We start from the raw sequence: 22,032 nt of genomic DNA, 5'->3' as shown, positions 1-22,032 counted from the left end.
CTGGAAGGAAAGGCGTCCAAATGAGGTTTTGGCTTTAGGGATGATCAGTGAGATACACCTGCTGGAGCGCGTGCTACGGGTGGGTGTAGCCATCGTGACCAGTGAACTGAGATAAGGCGGCACTTTACCTAGCATAGCCTTGTAGATGACCTGGAGCCAGTGGGTCTGACGATGAACATGTAGCGAGGGCCAGCCGACTAGGGCATACAGGTCGCAGTGGTGGGTCGTATAAGGTGCTTTAGTAACAAAACGGATGGCACTGTGATAAACTGCATCCAGTTTGCTGAGTAGAGTATTGGAAGCTATTTTGTAGATGACATCGCCGAAGTCGAGGATCGGTAGGATCGTCAGTTTTACTAGGGTAAGTTTGGCGGTGTGAGTGAAGGAGGCTTTGTTGCGGAATAGAAAGCCGACTCTAGATTTGATTTTGGATTGGAGATGTTTGATATGAGTCTGGAAGGAGAGTTTGCAGTCTAGCCAGACACCTAGGTACTTATAGATGTCCACATATTCTAGGTCGGAACCGTCCAGGGTGGTGATGCTAGTCGGGCGTGCGGGTGCAGGCAGCGAACGGTTGAAAGGCATACATTTGGTTTTTACTAGCGTTTAAGAGCAGTTGGAGGCCACGGAAGGAGTGTTGTATGGCATTGAAGCTCGTTTGGAGGTTAGATAGCACAGTGTCCAGGGAAGGGCCGGAAGTATACAGAATGGTGTCGTCTGCGTAGAGGTGGATCAGGGAATCGCCCGCAGCAAGAGCAACATCATTGATGTATACAGAGAAAAGAGTCGGCCCGAGAATTGAACCCTGTGGTACCCCCATAGAGACTGCCAGAGGACCGGACAACATGCCCTCCGATTTGACACACTGAACTCTGTCTGCAAAGTAGTTGGTGAACCAGGCAAGGCAGTCATTAGAAAAACCGAGGCTATTGAGTCTGCCGATAAGAATATGGTGATTGACAGAGTCGAAAGCCTTGGCCAGGTCGATGAAGACGGCTGCACAGTAATGTCTTTTATCGATGGCGGTTATGATATCGTTTAGTACCTTGAGCGTGGCTGAGGTGCACCCGTGACCGGCTCGGAAACCGGATTGCACAGCGGAGAAGGTACGGTGGGATTCGAGATGGTCAGTGATCTGTTTGTTGACTTGGCTTTCGAAGACCTTAGCTAGGCAGGGCAGGATGGATATAGGTCTGTAACAGTTTGGGTCCAGGGTGTCTCCCCCTTTGAAGAGGGGGATGACCGCGGCAGCTTTCCAATCCTTGGGGATCTCAGATGATACGAAGGAGAGGTTGAACAGGCTGGTAATAGGGGGTGCGACAATGGCGGCGGACAGTTTCAGAAATAGGGGGTCCAGATTGTCAAGCCCAGCTGATTTGTATGGGTCCAGGTTTTCCAGCTCTTTCAGAACATCTGCTATCTGGATATGGGTAAAGGAGAAGCTGGGGAGGCTTGGGCGAGTAGCAGCGGGGGGAGGGGGGGGCGGGGCTGTTGGCCAAGGTTGGAGTCGCCAGGAGGAAGGCATGGCCAGCCATTGAGAAATGTTTGTTGAAGTTTTCGATTATCACGGACTTATCAGTGGTGACCGTGTTACCTAGCCTCAGTGCAGTGGGCAGCTGGGAGGAGGTGCTCTTGTTTTCCATGGACTTTACAGTATCCCAGAACTTTTTGGAGTTAGAGCTACAGGATGCAAATTTCTGCTTGAAAAAGCTGGCCTTTGCTTTCCTGACTGACTGTGTGTATTGGTTCCTGACTTCCCTGAACAGTTGCATATCGCGGGGGCTCTTCGATGCTATTGCAGTTCGCCACAGGATGTTTTTGTGCTGGTCGAGGGCAGTCAGGTCTGGAGTGAACCAAGGGCTATATCTGTTCTTGGTTCTGCATTTTTTGAACGGAGCATGCTTGTCTAATATGGTGAGGAAGTAACTTTTAAAGAATGACCAGGCATCCTCAACTGACGGGATGAGGTCAATATCCTTCCAGGGTACCCGGGCCAGGTCGATTAGAAAGGCCTGCTCGCAGAAGTGTTTTAGGGAGCGTTTGACAGTGATGAGGGGTGGTCGTTTGACCGCGGACCCGTGGCGGATACAGGCAATGAGGCAGTGATCGCTGAGATCTTGATTGAAGACAGCAGAGGTTGTTGGTCAGGATAATGTCTATTAGGGTGCCCATGTTTACAGATTTAGGGTTGTACCTGGTGGGTTCCTTGATGATTTGGAGAGTACAGTCTGTATTTGGAGAGTTTGTGGTGAGGGAGAAAGTGTGGTGGATCAAGTATTAGCATTGTTAAGTATCTTGCTAGCTGGATTGAATTCTCCGTAGCTAGCCAGAGAAATGTTGAGCAACATTAGCCAAATCTGATAAAATTATTGCGTTTATGGTGTGAAAATTAGCCTGCTAATAAAGTCAGACAGCTAACAATAGCTAGCTAATGTTACAACATCATATGAGCCAACATTAGTAACCTAACCAATTCGCGATAGTATTAACTGGTATACGACTTGTTGCCATTCTAGTTCTATTTTTTTTTTCACCTTTATTTAACCAGGCAAGTCAGTTAAGAACAAATTCTTATTTTCAATGAGGGCCTAGGAACAGTGGGTTAACTGCCTTGTTCAGGGGCAGAACGACAGATTTTTACCTTGTCAGCTCAGGGATTCGATCTTGCAACCTTCCGGTTACTAGTCCAACGCTCTAACCACTAGGCTGCGCGTTAGGTGGTTACTGGACCCTGGCAATCTGTGTGAAATGTTAACTAGCTTACAAACTAACCACTATCTGTTAACTAATGTTTTCCCTCTACAGTATGTGATTCATTTTCAGAATGAGAGAATTAGGTGAAAATGAGGCGTTGCTTGTTCAACAAGTGGATTCAGGGATCAAGTGTAGCTGGAGCTGGGCCTGGCTTAAGCTGGATGCCACTATAGAGGTGAAAGGAACACCACACACTTTCCCTTTTTCGCTGGCACATTGTAGAACAGATGTCCACAGGCAGAAAGTGTACAACGTAATAATGTGCAGTGTAGCCCAAAAATAAGATGTTTTTTTCCCCAAGTGCAATATTTATGTGTGGTCACAAGCGTTCTATTATAAAGGCTGTCATGGCTAACTGCAATATTAGTGTATTGTTTGTTTCTCAAGACTTGAGTGTCATTTGCAGTAAAGTCTAGGCAACAAATAACATTGGATTGCTTTCTTTACATTTTTCAGCTGTGAGTTATGTTCACATTAACCACTTTTTATTTTACACACAGAGACTGATCATGTAGATCATATTCTTAGTTTATTTAATTAGTTAAAAACTGCATTTCCCCCTAGCAGCGATTTTTTGCATCCCTGGGGTTGAGGATGAGGCATGAAGCGCTGGGCATTTTGTTATGACCTGGATTATATGAATTAGATTCACAGAATTATACCTAAGAGGAGTGGCTTCTACAGAGGAACTTCGAATGTTCTGTCAGCTAGCTAGCTAACAAGCTTGTGCTAGCTAATTTAGCTTGTGTGTGCAGAGCAGCACCAGAATTTAAAAACACGTCTTACAATTATTTATTTTTTTACTATAGACCTAGAAAAACTATTCTAGGTCTATAGTAAAAAAATAAATAATAATAAATCCGTAACCAACATTGAACAAGTTAATCCATTCTTCTCTAGCTAATGAAAAAAACTCCCCATCTTCTGAATCCAGCGTCAATGTAACATCAGTAGGCTACAGAGGGAGAGGGGCAGGTAACCTTAACAAGCACAGGCAAATATTTTCAGCTTCCAGGCAGATACTGGAGGGCTTTGCATGGACGTTTTGTTGTGGGACTAGATTTAACCTGTTCTCAAGCTTTTAAAATAACGGTTCTGTTCTCCTGCCAAATGTATGACCATATTAGAGAGGCATATTCCCCTCAGAATACACAGGCCAACAAAGAAATTGAAAACAATTCAAATTTGGTAACTCTCATATCTATTAGGTGAAATACCAGTGTGCTGTCACAGCAGCAATATTTGTGACCGGTTGCCACACTAAAAGGGCAACCAGTGAAGCACAATCACGATTGTAAATACAAAACTACATGACCAAAGGTATGTGGGCACCTGCTCGTCAAACATCTAATTTCAAAATCATGGGCATTAATATGGAGTTGGTCCCCCCTTTGCTGCTATAACAGCCTCCACTTCTCTGGGGAAGGCTTTCCACTAGATGTTGGAACATTGCTGCGGGGACTTGCTTCCATTCAGCCACAAGAACATTAGTGAGGTTGGGCACTGATGTTGGGGCGATTAGGCCTGGCTCGCAGTCAGAGTTCCAATTCATCCCAAAGGTGTTCAATGTGGTTGAGGTCAGGGCTCTGTGCAGGCCAGTCAAGTTCTTCCACACCGATCTCAACAAACCATCTGTATCGACCTGTCTTTGTGCATGGGGGCACTTTCATGCTGAAACAGGAAAGGGCCTTCCCCAAACTGTTGCCACAAAGTTGGAAGCAAAGAATCATCTAGAATATCATTGTATGCTGTAGCATTAAGATATCTGTTCACTGGAACTAAGGGGCCAAGCCCGAACCATGAAAAACAACCTCAGACCATTATTCCTCCACCAAACTACAATTGGCGCTATGCATTGGAGCAGGTAGCGTTCTCCTAGCATCCGCCAAACCCAGATTTGTCTGTCGGACTGCCAGATGGTGAAGCGTGATTAATCACTACAGAAAACGCATTTCCCCTGCGCCAGAGTCTGATGGCAGCGAGCTTTACACCACTCCAGCCGATGCTTGGCATTGTGCATGGTGATCTTACGCTTGTATGCGGCTGCTCGTGAAAACCCACAGTTCTTGTGCCGACGTTGCTTACAGAGGCAGTTTGGAACTCTGAAGTGAGTGTTGCAACCGAGGACAGATTATTTTTTACGCGCTATGCGCTTCAGCACTTGGCGGGCCCGTTCTGTGAGCTTGTATGGCCTACCACTTCGCGGCTGAGCAGTTGTTACTCCTAGTCATTTCTACTTCACAATAACAGCCCTTACAGTTGACCGGGGCAGCTCCAGCAGGGCAGAAATTTGACAAACTGACTTGTTGGAAAGGTGGCATCCTATGATGGTGCCACATTGAAAGTCACTGAGGTCATCAGTAAGGCCATTCTACTGCCAATGTTAATTTCACTTTTGTTTATTATCTATTCCACTTGCTTTGGCAATGTAAACATGTTTCCCATGCCAATAAAGGGCTTTGAATCGAACTATTTCCCACTGTGAACCCTCAATTACATCCTGATGTTTAGTGTTTGTTTATGTGGTGAACTTGTGACACACATATTCTCATCAGTCGCACATTTTTAAAACACACACACATTTACATACACACACTAATCCAGCTAGTTAGAAACATGGTTATAGATGAAACCCTGAAGGCAACATAGCTGTCGAAACGTTTGTTAAATGTATTGCATCGAAGGCGCAGAGTGTGCGGCTTGTCTTTTCTAAGAAATATGGTTATATTCAGCTAACTTTTCTGCCATTGTAACTTGAACTGGTCAGTCTTGTCCCCACAGTGTGAAAGCTGTCCAGGTTGGTGTGGTCAGGTCAGCTGATGACTGATCTAGGCTGACCTTAAGGCGGGGCTAACCCGAACTTTGTTTGAAGCAGCACATTAAAGCATTTCCTCAGTCTTCCTGCTAGCAGTTTAATGCCCCCACCCCTCGCCATCATCCCCTGCCCTCTTTCTCTGGACGTTTAGTGTTCTCGCTCTCTGGTTCTGTCTGTGTTTTCTCTGCTCTTTACCCAACAGCAGTGAAACATTAGCTGAGGCGGCTGGACAAGAGCACACACGCTTACTAGTATTCAGGTTCTGAGACGAGGTCTAGTGCCTTCATCACCTCCTCCAACAGACAGTCTGGAATAAAGCCGTTATCTAGAGGGAGAGAAAGAGACAATATTTGTCACAGAATTTTAGTCCAAACACAACAAGGAGACAGGCCTCAGACTCCTCAGCAATTCTGTCTTTGTTTTCTGGGAGTCATTATCAAAGAGGTGGGGTGAAGAGGGTGCCCCATTATCAGCAAGTCCCAGTGGCACTGAGACAGGACAGGCCTTCACGCAGACTGAACACAGTTTACATTGTGCTAACGGAGGTAACTCACACACAAACACATGTACACATGCAAGAACACACACGCAAATGCACGAATGCCGGCCTTGTCCTCTCCTCTGTCTAACCTACATTCCTCAGCTATGACTTCTCTACCTGAGAGGACCAGCTTTAAAACACTACCACATGTGTGCGCGCATGTCCTACCCATCTACTTAAAACACTAACATATGATTGTGTGTGCGCGCCACGCGTACAGTATGTGTGTTGTACATGTGTTGTACACACATACTGGGAAGAACTACAGCTGAGTCATAGCTTTACCCTAAGTTTCAAATTCTGTGTGAAACACTAACGAAGCTGTGTGTTATTGCATGCATGCATTCGAGACCTATGTGTATGTTATCGCATGCATGGGAGACCTGTGTGTTATTGCGTGCATGTGAGACCTTTGTGTGTAAATTGTTGCGTGCATATGGGATGTGTGTACACTCTGGCGCCTCTCTTCTATAACACAGTGAACTGGGCCGACTCTAGATGTGACACTGGCAGATTTATTGGGCTTTGACACTGCTCTCAGCTCTGCTGGTTCTAGTGTGTGTATAAACATCCATATGGCGTAAATGAAAAATCTCACGAAACAGCAGAAACACATCTCAGTGCAAACAGACCTATCAATTTCTCTGTTTCTCCCTCTCTGGTCTGAACGGGTCAGTGTGTTTACTACATATTTGGTGTGGAGGCAACCAGAACAGACAAGACCACTCTCAGCTGGTGGGGCTCACTTTGTTCGAAAATTCAACACAAACAGGCGCACACACCCCCTCAGCCACGTCAAGAGGCATATTGTTCTTATAAACACGAAACGGAGGAATGTTGTTTACGCCGTCAGAAAAGATTCCTGCTGGAACACACACACACACATATCAAAGACAGCGACAAACACACAAATGTGTCTGTGCAGGTCTGGTCCATGGGGGGTGTGTGTTATAACTACGGTGACCTTCAACTGGACACACTCACACTCCTGCAACATGCATCACGCGCTCATCGTGTAGTGTGACAATCACACATACCATAGGTAACTCCATACATACATTATATATACACACACACAAAAGTATGTGGACACACCTTTAAATTGTGGATTCGGCTACTTCAGCCACACCCGTTGCTGATAGGTGTATAAAATCGAGCACATAACCATGCAATCTCCATAAACAAACATTGGCAGTAGAATGGCCTTACTGAAGAGCTCAGCGACTTTCAACGTGGCACCATCATAGGATGCTACCAAGTCAGTTCGTCAAATTTCTGCCCTGCTAGAGCTGCCCCGGTCAACTGTAAGTGCAGTTATTGTGAAGTGGAAAAGTCTAGGAGCAACAACGGCTCAGCTGCAAAGTGGCAGGCCACACAAGCTCTAGAACGGGACCACAGATTGCTGTAGCGCATAAAAATCGCCTGTCCTCGGCTGCAACACTCACTACCGAGTTCCAAACTGCCTCTGGAAGCAATGTTGGCAAAATAACTGTTTGTCGGGAGCTTCATGAAATGGGTTTCTATGGCCGAGCAGCAGCACACAAGCCTAAGATCACCATGCGCAATGCTAAGCATTGGCTGGAGTGGTCCAATGGCGGTGAGCTTTGCACTCTGGAACAGTGGAAATGGGTTTTCTGGAGTGATGAATCACGAGTCAACATCTGTCAGTTCGACAGATTAATCTGGATTTGGCGGATGCCAGGAGATCGCTACCTGCCCCAATGCATAGTGCCAACTGTACAGTTTGGTGGAGGAGGAATAATGGTCTGGGGCTGTTTTTCACGCTTCGGGCTTGGCCCATTAGTTCCAGTGTACGGAAATCTTAAGGCTACAGCATACAATTATATTCCAACAGTTTGGGGACGGCCCTTTCCTGTTTCAACGTACCCGTGCACAAAGCGATGTCCATACAGAAATGGTTTGTCGAGAACTTGACTGGCCTGACTGAAGATATCCCTCTAGCGCTGTGTGGACTGTGCTTTGGCAAAGTGGGTGGGGTTATATCCTGCCTGGATGGCCCTGTCCGGGGGTATCGTCGGAAGGAGCCACAGAGTCTCTGACCCATCCCGTCTCAGCCTCCAGTATTTATGCTGCAATAGTGTGTGTCGGGGGGCTATGGACAGTTTGTTATATCTGGAGTATTTCTCCTGTCCTGTATGAATTTACGTATGCTCCCTCTAACAAAACACTCTCTCTCTCCCTCCATCTAACAAACTCTCTCTCTCTCACGGAGGACCTTAGCCCTGGGACCTTGCCTCAGGACTACCTAGCCTGATGACTCCTGGCTGTCCCCAGTCCACATGGTCTTGCTGCTGCTCCAGTTTCAATTGTTCTGCTTGCGGCTATGGAACCCTGACCTGTTCACCAGATGTGCTTCCCTGTACCGGAACTGCTTCCTTGTACCGGAACTGCCTTTCTCGACTCTCTACCACACCTGCTGCCTCGACCTCAATGATCAATTTTTTGATCACATTTACTCCAGAGGTGCGGATCTGTTGCACCCTCTACAACCACTGTGATGATGATGATGATGATTATTATAAATATTAATATTCCCTTTTGGTCATCTATGAAAGTTTGATCATATTGGTCATGTTCTGTTATAATCCCTACCCGGCACAGCCAGAAGAGGACTGGCCACCCCTCAGAGCCTGGTTCTACTATAAGTTTCTTCCTAGGTTCCTGGCTTTCTAGGGAGTTTTTCCCTAGCCACTGTGCTTCTACATTGCTTCCCGTTTGGGGTTTAAGGCTGAGTTTCTGTATAGCACTTTGTGACATTGGCTGAAATAAATTTGATTGATTGCAAGAGCCCTGACCTCAACCCCATCGAACACCTCTGGGATATATTGTAATGCCAACAGCAAGCCAGGCCTAATCGCACAACATCAGTGCCCTTCCTCACTAATGCTCGTTGCCAAATGGAAGCAAGATCCCACAGAAATGTTCCAACATCTAGTGGAACGCCTTCCCAGAAGAGTGGAGGCTGTTATAGCAGCAAAGAGGAGACCAACTTCATTAATGCCCATGATTTTGGAATGAGATGTTCAACGAGCAGGTGTCCACATACACTATATTATCGAAAGTATCCCCCCATCATTCATTCAGCTCACCTTCTTTCCACGACCAAAAGCAGAGGGTAGTTATTAGAAAGCAGCGGGGCTTCAGAATCTGACATCCTCAGTGACTCAGTAGAGGCTCAGTATAGGCTCAGAGAGTGAAGTAGAACTCTATGTCCCTCCCTTCTCCAGCTAGGAGCAGATACAAGTCAGTATTCGACATCCAACCATATCCATTTATTACCTTCAAGTAGGTTTCGGTTTTGCTAGGGCGTTGTGGACGGGGATGGCAGATAGTTGTTTGAATCTGCTTCGGAGTTAATGGCTGAACTTTAAACACTTCAGAATTGGACTCTCTCTGACTTACTGAAGCTACCAATATGAGTGGAAGAGGTAAAACGGGAGGCAAGGCCAGGGCGAAGGCAAAGACACGTTCATCCCGTGCCGGGCTCCAGTTCCCCATGGGCCGTGTGCACAGGCTGCTGTGCAAAGGCAGCGTGTGGGCACTGGCGCACCAGTCTACCTGGCCACCGTGCTCAAGTACCTAACTGCTGAGATCCTGGAGTAGGTCCGGCAACACTGCCTGTGACAAGAAGACTCGCATCATTCCTCGTCACTTGCAGCTGACCGTCAGAAATGACGAGGAGCTGAACAAACTGACACACACACTAACCCCAAAACAACAGCAGAGATGAGACGAGAGGACCCCTGCTCAGAGGATGAGGAAAAGAGAGGATGAGAAGATAGGAGTGGGTGGTTATACAGGCACATGCTCTACCAGGAAGGAGAGGAGAAAAGATAACATGTCCAGGATATTGGTGTGTGTGTGTGTGTGCGTGTGTGTGTGCGTGTGTGTGTGTGTGAGAGCGAGAGAGACACACTATTAGGCAATATACCGTTTATACCGTATGTTGGGGCATTTGAAAATACAGATGGTATGATATTCAATACCGATAAACCAGGGTCTGCGGGGGTGCGTGCTACGCCACTGCTTATAACTATAAGAAACCTAAGATGTGTCAAATGATATCCAGCTATGCATTTGGTTTGCTAACTTGCTTGCTAAATGGCTAAGTGTCAAGATCAAGCGTCTTGGTTACAGCAGAGACAATCAATCCCCTCCTGGAACAAGATCCCCGTTGCCTAAATTGTTGTGTGTTTCTATTTTAATATTGCCCCTTGTGTGCACTTCCGGTAATACTGTATACCACATTATGGTTCCTGAAACGGTATGAACATCTGGTTACCGCCCAACACTAGAGACTATCAGACTATCGTTGAACAGTATTACCTTCTGGGTCGAAGGTTTGGAAGACTCTCCTGGCCTGTTCAGACGGAGACTCAGGAGCCACCAGACACGTCTCCTACAAAGACAAGAGAGGGACATCTGTCAGATATCTCAACATTATATTATAGTCTAAACACAGAAATTAGGCAGGATTCCAAATCTTCAGAAAATCCAAAGAGAAAGACAGAGCGAGAGAGATGTGTAGACCGAAGCACACAGAGATCACATAATAGGTCAAGAATTAAGATTACAACAACAGCTCTAAGGAATGCACGCGTGTGTAAGCTAGCGTGTGAATGTAAGAGCTTGCTTGCGTGTGTGTGTGTGTGGACTATCATAATCATCAGGCTATGTTGGGTTATTAGCTGATCTGAAGATAAAACCAGACATTGTTTTCACTCAAAACACACATCAGCCAATCAGGCACTCACAGAGAGAGTTATAGTTGTTTGTTTGCTGACTCAGAGGGACGTTGCCGGGGGGACTCGGAGGAGAAATAAGGAGAGACAGATTTCACAGAGATAGGACAGTGTGTGTGTGTGTGTGTGTGTGTGTGCACGCGCTGGGGGGGGGGTTAGTCCCAATCTTTGGATTCATCAACCCTCTCACCCTCCCAACTCTTTACTCCCTTACCCAAGTTTCATAGTGAAATATGACAGTTTTGACAGGCTGGGAACCGAACTGCAAAACTCAAACACGCACAGTGGGTAGCATAGTATTAATGACACTTGCCGCATCCACTGAACTGGAGTATGTTTACTACAGTGGCGTTTTACACAAACACACTCAGCCCGAACACAAACATACTCAGCAAAGAGCAAATAAACTGAGCTCATCTCCCTTAGCCAGCCTTTATTAAAGTAGGAGTTCAGATGAGACGGTAGGTTATAGAGCATCACTGACATATTACCGTCCTCAGGGGTCACAGAGGAAGAGAAAGGGACAGAGGAAGATCAGGGGAAGAGTTGGGGAGAAAGAAACCTCAAGAGGAGAAGACTCCCAGCTGGTAGGGAGGAGCGCACACACACACTTCTCCCTGTCAGAGCAGCTGGGGTACAGAATGGTTAGATTTGTTAGTATCTCTATAAATCAAGCCGTACATTCTTCATCCAGATAGACGTGTGTTAAGGGTTAATGAATGGTCAGAGGGTTAACTTCCCTTACAGTTTACATGAGCGTAATTTACTGAGGAGGCTGCTAAAGGGAGTGCATATGTGACATACAGTATAACCCAGTTATAGAGATGGGGTTAACTCATATACTTTCCTCTAGCAGTAAGGGTTAAGATTCAGGAAGAGTTATAACTGTAGGTAATAACAGTGCTGGAACCTTGTAGAAACAAGAGATAGTCCCAGTCAACATTCACGTAATATTGAATTCCCTCAACCATGCCCACAAATTGCAGAAAACAAAAAGTCCCTCTCATTCACCCCCATTGTAAGGCAACTTCATCATTGATTTTGTTCTACAGAAATAATAGAACATGGTGAAACTGCTGTGTTGTTCAATGTACATGTAGCCAGGTCAAAAAAATCACAACCTACGGCTCGCAATGCTCCCATGTAGGAAAATAAAGCCTGCGAGAAGCACCCTGTGTCTTCAGGGTATCTGGTGTGGGAGAGTGGGAAATATGGGGACGCAGTGTCCAAGTAGGCTACACGTAGTTGTGTGTGGAAAACATTATCACAGGTAAGACATTTAACTTGTTTAGTATAGTCCGTTTGTAACTCCACTCACTACTTGTAGCTGTATAGTCTGTGTTGTTAGTCTTAGCTAGCTTAATGTTCCGGTCGGTAGTTAGCATTCACTCACTCAAGTGGCTGCAAGCATCGTCATGAAAAGGGGAGAGGAAAGCACTACAATATTACCTTTTCTAAGTAGTGAGCACGCTAGGGAGCAGGCAACGTTGAAAAGTAAACTTTAGACATGTTGTACTTTTCTTAAATGTAGTTTTGTAAATCGACTAAAACAAACTAGAAAATTGCTTTTGAAAAATGTCAAGTTTTTCACCTCCATGTCTCTGTCATAATCAGATCTTAAGTCTCCTTAGAGACAGTAAACATACTGTCATCTACAGACAAAGCAACTTATTATTACCTGAAGCCTGCACACACACACGATGAGCTCAGATAAATAACGCGATACACTAACAAAACATGTCTTTGTACAGGTAACTGCCAAAATAAAGAAAACACCAACATAAAGAGTCTTAATAGGGTGTGGGCACAACACAAGTTTGAATGCACCATGGCATAGACTCTACAAGTGTCTAACTTCATTGGAGGGATCCGACACCATTCTTCCATGAGACATTCCATCACTTGATGATTTGTTGATGGTGGTGGAAAAAGCTGTCTCAGGCACCGCTCTAGAATATCCCAGAAGTGTTCAATTGGGTTGAGATCTGGTGACATACACAGGGTTGCAAAGGGTCTGAAACGTTCAAGTACATTTGTAAAGTAAGCCCTGGAATTAGTGAAATTTTGCTTAAATTCATCAAAAAAAAGTTAGCTTATAACAGTGAACCTAATTGAGGAGTGTTAATTCACCTATTTCCATACATGTTTCATTTTAAAACATTTATTTTACAAAGGAGTTGTTTAATCTAACTGCTTAACTATTTATCTGTACATGGAATTGTATTTGGGTTTTTTTCTTTACAGGAAAATGCCACGAGCACTATCTGATGTGTGGAGACATTTCACTGCAGCTAATGTAGAAGGAAAAGCTGTGTACATTTGCAAATACTGTGCCAAATCATATGTGAAGAATGCAACAAAGACGCAGAATCATCTGGCCAAGTGCATAAAGTTCCCTCAGCGCTCACAACAAGCAACCTCTGACAAAAGTCTCTCTACTTCTATTCGAGGTGAAAATGATGAATCAGACACCTTATCGATAGCAACAGCTCATGGTCATCCGGTTATCAGAAGTTTTTGACTCAATGGAGGAACGCAGTCAGAGAAATGCTGATGAATGACTTGCTCAAGCTGTGTGTGCAACTGGTTCACATCTGATGCTCACAGGCAATGTGTATTGGAAGAGATTTCTGAATGTTCTTTGCCGAACATACACCCCTCAAACCAGACATGTTTAATCTACTCATTTGCTGGATGCAGAGTTCAAGTGAAGGTCAAGCAAATCATAGAGAAAGCAGACTGTATTGCAATCATCTCTGATGAGAGGTCGATTGTTCATGGGCAAGGAATAATTAACTCCATCTCCACCCCTCAACCAGTATTCTACAAGAGCACAGACACAAGGGACAACAGACACATCGGTCTCTACATTGCAGATGAGCTGAAGGCAGTCATCGATTACCTTGGACCTCATGCATTGAATCTGCTCCTCAAGGACATCATGGCACTGAAAACAATGGCTACACTCTACAAGAGAGCCAAGAAAATTGTTAGGCATGTGAAGGGGCATCAAGTTATAGCAGCAATCTACCTCACCAAGCAAAGTGAGAAGACCAACCGACCAACCAGTGCTCCCGCACATTGGCTAACCGGGCTATCTGCATTGTGTCCAAACCACCATCCGCCAACCCCTCTTTTACGCTACTGCTACTCTCTGTTCATCATATATGCATAGTCACTTTAACCATATTTACATGTACATACTACCTCAATCAGCCTGACTAACCGGTGTCTGTATGTAGCCTCGCTACTTTTATAGCCTGTCTTTTTACTGTTGTTTTATTTCTTTACCTACCCATTGTTCACCTAATACCTTTTTTGCACTATTGGTTAGAGCCTGTAAGTAAGCATTTCATTGTAAGGTCTACTACACCTGTTGTATTCAGCGCACGTGACAAATAAACTTATTTGAATAAGAACACCACATTGAAGCTGTCCAGCAACACCCGTTGGGGTGGTGTTGTCATCACATTTGACAGTCTCCTGGAGGGGAAGGAGTCAATCCAAGAAATGGCCATCTGCTGATATGGACAACCTCATCAAGAGGATCCTCCTGGATGAAGTATTTTGGGAGAGTGGTAAGCAGCCTGACAATGCCATCCTGTCTGATGTTCAGACTCTGCTTGCAGATGTAAGATAAGAAATCCGTACTTGACTGTTACTCCAAGCAGAGGAAACTGCAGTTCAGAAATGCATTAAAAAGCGTGAAGACTTCTGCCTGAAGCCCATACGCGTACATGTTGGACCCCAAGTATGCTGGCAAGAGCATCCTGTCTGGTGCAGAGATCAACAAGACCGATGGTGTCATCACTACCGTGTTTTGCCACCTTGGCCTGGAAGAGGGCAAAGTTCTTGGCAGTCTGGCGAAGTACACTTCCAAGCAAGGGCATTGGATGGAGATGCAATACGGCAGTCGTGCCAACATATCTCATCAGCCACCTGGTGGAAGGAACTTTGTGGATCTGAGGCTCATTCCCCTGTTGCCACCATCATCCTCCAAATCCCACCAACATTAGCCGCCTCAGAGAGCAACTGGTCCTTGTTTGGGAACACACACACCAAGGCACACAACAGGCTGACCAACAAAAGGTTGAAAAATTGGTGGCCATCCAGGCAAATTTGAGGCTTTTTGAGCCTGACAACAAGGTTGGAAAGTGACAGTGAGGATGACACCTCAGAGTCTGATGTTCAAGAGGTGGACACTGAGGAGGTTGTTTTGGGTAGCCTTCCACAAGCTTCCCACAATAAGTTCGGTGAATTTTGGCCCATTCCTCCTGACAGAGCTGGTGTAACTGAGTCAGGTTTGTAGGCCTCCACACTTTCTCAGTTCTGCCCACAAATGTTCCATAGTAATGAGGTCAGGGCTTTGTGATGGCCACTCCAACACCTTGACTTTGTTGTCCTTAAGCCCTTTTGCCACAACTTTGGAAGTATGTTTAGGGTCACTGTCCATTTGGAAGACCCATTTGCGACCAAGCTTTAACTTCCTGACTGATGTCTTGAGATGTTGCTTCAATATATCCACATAATGTTCCTACCTCATGATGCCATCTATTTTGTTAAGAGCACCAGTCCCTCCTGCAGCAAAGCACCCCCACAACATGATGCTGCCACCCCCGTGCTTCACAGTTGGGATGGTGTTCCTCGGCTTGCAAGCCTCCCCCTTTTTCCTCCAAACATAACGATGGTCATTATGGCCAAAAAGTTATATTTTTGTTTCATCAGAGGACATTTCTCCAAAAAGTACGATCTTTGTCCCCATGTGCAGTTGCAAACCGTAGTCTTGGCTTTTTTTTAAATGGCAGTTTTGGAGCAGTGGCTTCTTCCTTCCTGAGTGGACTTTCAGGTTATAGGACTCGTTTTACTGTGGATATAGATACTTTTGTACCTGTTTCCTCCAGCATCTTCACAAGGTCCTTTGCTGTTGTTCTGGGAGTGATTTGCACTTTTCTCACCAAAGTACGTTCATCTCTAGGAGACAGAACGCATTCCTGAGCGGTATGACGGCTGCGTGGTCCCATGGTGTTTATACTTGCATACTATTGTTTGTACAGAAAAACGTGGTACCTTCAGGCATTTGGAAATTGCTCACAATGATGAACCAGACTTGTGGAGATCTATATTTTTTATCCTGAGGTCTTGGCTGATTTCTTTTGATTTTCCCAAAGACGCACTGAGTTTTAAGGTAGGTCTTGAAATACATCCACAGGCACACTTCCAATTGACTCAAATGATGTCAATTAGCCTATCAGAAGCTTCTAAAGCCATGACATAATTTTCTGGAATTTCCCAAGCTTTGGAATTTCCCAAGGCACAGTCAACTTAGTGCATGTAAACTTCTGACCCACTGGAATTGTGATACAATGAATTATAAGTGAAATAATCTGTCTGTAAACAATTGTTGGAAAATGACTTGTGTCATGCACAAAGTAAATGTCCTAAACGACTTGCCAAAACTATAGTTTGTTTAATAAGAAATTTGTGGAGTGGTTGAAAAACGAGTTTTAAATGACTCCAACCTAAATGCATGTAAACTTCCAATGTTTTTGGGAGATGCGATGGATCATTGGGGATCATTCAAAATAAAATAATTTGTTCAGTGAAATCATCCCACGTGAAGAGTCAACTCATTTAATTAAAATAAAATTCGTAAGTAAGTTTTTTCTTTTCTTTTTTCTATTGGAATGATTTAATAATTTGCAATTATGTTCACTCATGACAAGTTAAAAGGTTTATCTCCATATGATATGGTAAATATATCCAATGCAAAAAACATCTACATTTAAATGGTATTAACATGAATTTGCATATATTTCCGTTAAATCCCATGGAAAGTTTACACCTCTGAATATTCCCCAAAATGTGCAACCCCACAGACACTTTAAACCTTTCAAAAAGTCAGATCTCTTAACCATGATAGCCAAAATAAAATAGGCAACTGTGCATTTTTATATACGACCCTAAGCATGATGGGATATAAATTGCTTAATTAATTTAACAACTGCTTTCAACATACATTGTATCCCTCATTTACTCAAGTGTTTCCATTATTTTGGCAGTTACCGGTATGTGTGTAGCGTGTGTGGGTGTGTTAAATGCCAGGCCTGCTAGTATGTCTTTGATGTGTGTTTTATTAGAGGCCTGGAGATGCTGCTGAGTTTAGATTACATGTCAAGTCACACACTCCACAGGGAAGGGGTGTGTGTATTAGCCCCATCCCCTTCCAGCCTCTTGTTTGCTTGCACTGGACCAGAGGACTGCATTCTCTAAATGTGCATGCACGTGCACACACCCCGATGGTACCAAGACAGTGTGTGCGCGCGCGTCTGTGTGTTATCGAAATCAAGAGGAATGCATTCCGAACTAGCTCAGAACCTAATTCTGTTCCCCAAACCCTCAAGTCTGTTTTGAGTCTTACGAATCAGATCTAGCTCCTGAACAGCAACAGAAAACCTCCTAAAATAGAAACACACTAGTCCAGCTCATCTCTATTTATCTGGTTCTCTCCCCTTCCCTCCCACTTTAATTTGAGTGTTTCCAACCCTCTTTCTATCCCTCTCACCTTCGCCTTCCCTCCATCCTCACCCCTCTCCTGAGATGTAAGTAGCTGTAGATGGGTGTAGCCTTTACCCCTCTCGTCAATCCACCTCTTCAGCTCCCCTTCCTCTACCCCTCCCTCTGTGTCCCTCTGTTCTGCCCTGACACATACTTTCATCTGTCTCTCCATCTATCCATCCCTAACCATTCTTTCTCTGTCACGCTAACAGGAACTCCTAGTCTACAGTGTCTGTGTGGTGTTGGTTTAGTGTTTCTCTTTGTTAGGTGGAGAGCCTCTTGAAGCAGAAGACTCAATTACACTCAGACCTTTGTCCTGGCTAAGAGGGGCTGAGAGGTGTGTGTGTTAGGGTAGAGGCGTGTGTGTGTGTGTGTGTGTGTGTGTGTGTGTGTGTGTGTGTGTGTGTGTGTGTGTGCCAGAGACAGACAGGTGATTAATGGTCTGTCATCAACAACACGCTGTCTGGGGTCTCTGAATAACAGAACAAGACTATAGAGAACAGGGCTATACAGAACAGCTATAGACTGAGACCAGTCACAGACAAGGGGCCAGGCCCTATCACACACAGCCTTTGTCCCTGCTAGAATAGAACAGGTCAGATGTGTCAGAATATTAATGCCTGTTACTGTACACTTCTTTCACTCAGATCTAGCTGTGTCTGTGTGCACGCACTCACAGGTAAGGTACCATAGCTCTTTTCTCCTTCTCAGATTCTCTGAAAGTGAGACCTGCCTCAGACTTAATGACCGATCCTCTCTCTCCCTGAGACATTTAGGGACATGTTACTTGTCTGTACTATACATCAGACACATGCTCTTTGGGGAAAGACAGTGTATGTGTGTGTGTGTGTGTGTGTGTGTATGTGTGTGTGTGTCAGTCTCTTTAGGGACATTGAGGGCCAGAAGAGCTGCTCCATTTCCCATTAAATCACTGACCCATAACTGTGCTACTGCACACACACACAAGCCGGTTAAACCATCAGAGCGCGTAAACACACACACAGCTCCCGAGAGGGGCTTAAGGATAAGAGGATGGAGGCCTGTGAATGTCATCACTCTCAGATGGAAAGAAAGAAACACTACAGAAAGAGGAGAGAAAGAGTACATGGTCCCTAGGGCAGCCAGAAGCCCTTTTAAAGTACATCCTTCCTTCCGCACTCCCTTCTATCCTTTCAGGCTTGAAATATGTCATTATGACTGATGTGACATGACAGGATAGGGTTAATGACGGGGCTGTAGTGGAGCAGGTTGAGCGCTTCAAGATCCTTGGTGTCCACATCACCAACAAACTATCATGGTCCAAACAAGACAGTCGTGAAGAGGGCACGACAATGCCTGTTCCCCCTCAGGAGACTGAAAAGATTTGGCAAGGGTCCTCAGATCATCAAAAAGTTCTACACATGCACCATCGAGAGCATCCTGACTGGTTGCATCACCACCTGGTATGGCAACTGCTCGGCCTCCGACCGCAAGACACTACAGCGGGTAATGCGTACGGCCCAGTACATCACTGGGGAAAGCTTCCTGCCATCCAGGACCTCTATACCAGGCAGTGTCAGGAAGGCACCAAAAAATTGCCAAAGACTCCAGCCACCCTAATCATAGACTGTTCTCTCTGCTACCACTACCCTCAAGCCATAAGACTCCTGAACAGCTAATCAAAATGGCTACCCGGACTATTTGCATTGTCCCCCCCAACCCCATTTTTATGCTGCTGCTACTCTGTTTATTATCCATGCATAGTCACTTTACCTCTACCTACATATTACTTCAATTACCTGGACTAACCTGTGCCCCCGCACATTGACTCTGTACCGGTACCCCCTGTATATAGCCTCGCTACTGTTCTTTTTTTGTTGCTCATTAATTATTTATTTCTACATTTTTACTATTTTTTACTTCAGTTTGAGTAAATACTTTAACACTTTTCTTAACTGCATTGTTGGTTAAGGGCTTGTAAGTAAACATTTCACTGTAAGGTCTACACTTGTTGTATTCGGCACATGTGATAAATAACATTTGACCCGATTAACTGTATAGTAGAATTAGAATGTAAAGTAACATGCTATACATGACATCAGAGCTTAGAGTCTGGGCAACTTTTGCAACATTTTTGTAGGACAGAAAAATTTGCCAATTCACACACTTATCAAGAAAACATCCCTGGTCATCCCTACTGTCTCTGATGTAGCGCTCACTAAAAACAAATGCTTCATTTGTAAATTATGTCTAAGTGTTGGAGTGTTCCCCTGGCTATCTGTAAATTAAAAAACAAGAAAATGGTGCCTTCCGGGTTGCTTAATAAAGAATTTGAACAGATTAATACTTTTATGTTTCATACTTAAGTATATTTGGGCAATTAATATACTTAACTATCAAAAGTAAATGTTATAACCAAATACTTCCAGACTTTTATTCAAGTAGTATTTTACTGGGTGACTCTTTTACTTGAGTCATATTCTATTGAGGCATCTTTACTTTTACTCAAGTATGACAATTGCATACTTTTTCCAACACTGCATAAAACGCATGTCATAGTGTCAAGGTTTATGATCACTATGTTTGTACAAGATGACTTGGTGTGATACCCTGGGTTGTCTTGAACAGAATGAGCCTGTTTGTTGTGAAGGAAATTTGCTGCGCACCACGCATCTGAATGCACACGACTCATTTCTGAGAACCAAAATTATGACCTGCCTTGTGAAAGCCTAACACGAAGATCTTATTTTATAATTTAGCTAGTCATGTTGGCAATAGAAGTTCTCAGATTATGCTCGCCTGACCCAGATTGCGATTTATAATGGACCAACAGTAATTGGGTAAAGGCGGGGATACTGGGCTGTGTTCAAAACAACTACTAGTGTGCTTGCTCTAGTTCCTCAACAGGTCAGCTAAGAGAGATTAAAAAAATAAAAAATAATAATAATAATAATAATAAATATATATATATATATATATATATATATATATATATATATATATATATATATAGTTGAAGAATCTTCTTTGAGACAAAGTGCATTGAAATTACTTAGGAACTGTGCAGACTTAGGAGAGGTATGGATGTTGTCTCAGTTTTCAAATACACAAAATCTTCTCTCCACAATCTCTCTCCTCTCCTGCCTTTCTTCCTTCTCCTCCCTCTGTAGTCTCATCCCCTTCTCCTCTCCCTCCTCTGTGGTGACAGAAGGCCTCAGATCCCATTACAGGCCATTCTAGAGAGCCTGTAATGGGATGAAGAGAGGTGGATGGGGGGTGAGAAAGGTAAAGGGAGGGAGGGTGGTGGAGAGGTGGAGCTTTTGTCCCGTTAGATCAGATAAAAACACTAATGCTATGAGGCAGTCACACACTAATGGTCTAAAAGCCACACTAACAATGACGGGACATCACACACACTAGATAGGGACACAGGGGAATCCTAGAACAGGCATCACAAGATGCATGGTTTGAGGTCAGCTCCAGAGCTCTCTCAACACTAACACATTGAACGCTGTTGTCGTCATCATCACACACACACTGACATTAACTAGTTACAACTGTTCTAGATGTGACATTTAATCTTCTTCCAACCCACAGTAATGACACGGTGTGCAGTACGCACGTGTGTGTATGTGAAAAAGAGAGTGCGCACGCACGTGTGTGTATGTGAAAAAGAGAGTGCGCGTCTGACGGGGCAGACAGCTCCTCTCCCTAATCAGCGTAGCGTCAGCTGCATGGAGGAGAACCCAAATCGGATGCCATATCCTACAGATCTTTGCTTACCATAATAATAAGCATAACATGCTTAATTGCTTACACAAAAGTTAATGGTTTGAAGTACAAGTGGTAAAAATATATATATTTTAGGCTTTAAATTTGACACTTTTTCGAGATATCCTATTGTTAGTTACGATCTTGTCTCATCGCTGCAACTCCCCAACTGGCTCGGGAGAGGCGAAGATCGAGTCATGCGTCCTCCAAAACAAGCCGCGATGTCAGCTTACAGGCGCCTGGTCCGCCACAAGGAGTCACTAGAACTCGATGAGCCAAGAGAAAAGCCCAACGGACAAACCCTCCCCTAAACCGGACGACGCTGGGCCAATTGTGCACCGCCATACGGGAGTCCCGGTCACGGTACAAGTGTTTTTCTATAACCCTGATCACAGAATTCTCAGAGGCCTCAACTTGTGACAATCCAACCTTGAACTAGCTCTAGCTCCTGAATATCACTCTCTGTACCAAAATCAGCAGATGCCTAACTGTTCAATTGATAAGTTGAATGAGATTCATATCATCCCACGTCTGCAAAGATGCATGTATACGTAATTCAGAAAGACTATATAGCCTTGAGTAGAGGTCGACCGATTAAATCGGAATGGTCGATTAATTAGGGCCGATTTCAAGTTTTCATAACAATCGGTAATCTGCATTTTTGGACACCGATTATGACCGATTACATTGCAATCCACGAGGAGACTGCGTGGCAGGCTGACCACCTGATATGACTGCAACAAGGAACCAAGGTAAATTGCTAGCTAGAATTAAACTTAACTTATAAAAAACAATCGATCTTAACATAATCACTATTTAACTACACATGGTTGATGATATTACTAGTTTAACTA

The 22,032-nt window shown here is 44.4% G+C and overlaps 1 protein-coding gene and 1 pseudogene across 1 annotated transcript in view; one reads left to right on the top strand and one right to left on the bottom strand.

Moving 5' to 3' along the window:
* LOC129837062 (ubiquitin carboxyl-terminal hydrolase MINDY-3-like) overlaps positions 1-22,032 on the bottom strand; it is a 52,526-nt gene that overhangs the window by 15,169 nt on the left and 15,325 nt on the right. Inside the window, exons 11-12 of the mRNA XM_055902963.1 lie at positions 10,458-10,530; positions 5,819-5,894 (exon numbers count right to left, since the gene is read on the bottom strand). Coding sequence (XP_055758938.1) covers positions 5,819-5,894; positions 10,458-10,530 — 149 coding nt within the window. The remainder of the gene's footprint in view (positions 1-5,818; positions 5,895-10,457; positions 10,531-22,032) is intronic.
* On the top strand, positions 9,547-9,861 carry LOC129837795 (histone H2A-like; annotated as a pseudogene).

Source organism: Salvelinus fontinalis, chromosome 38 (genome assembly GCF_029448725.1).
Source record: "Salvelinus fontinalis isolate EN_2023a chromosome 38, ASM2944872v1, whole genome shotgun sequence".
NCBI lineage: Eukaryota > Metazoa > Chordata > Actinopteri > Salmoniformes > Salmonidae > Salvelinus > Salvelinus fontinalis.
Note: the sequence above shows the minus strand (reverse complement) of the source record. Positions and strands in the feature narration are given on the sequence as shown.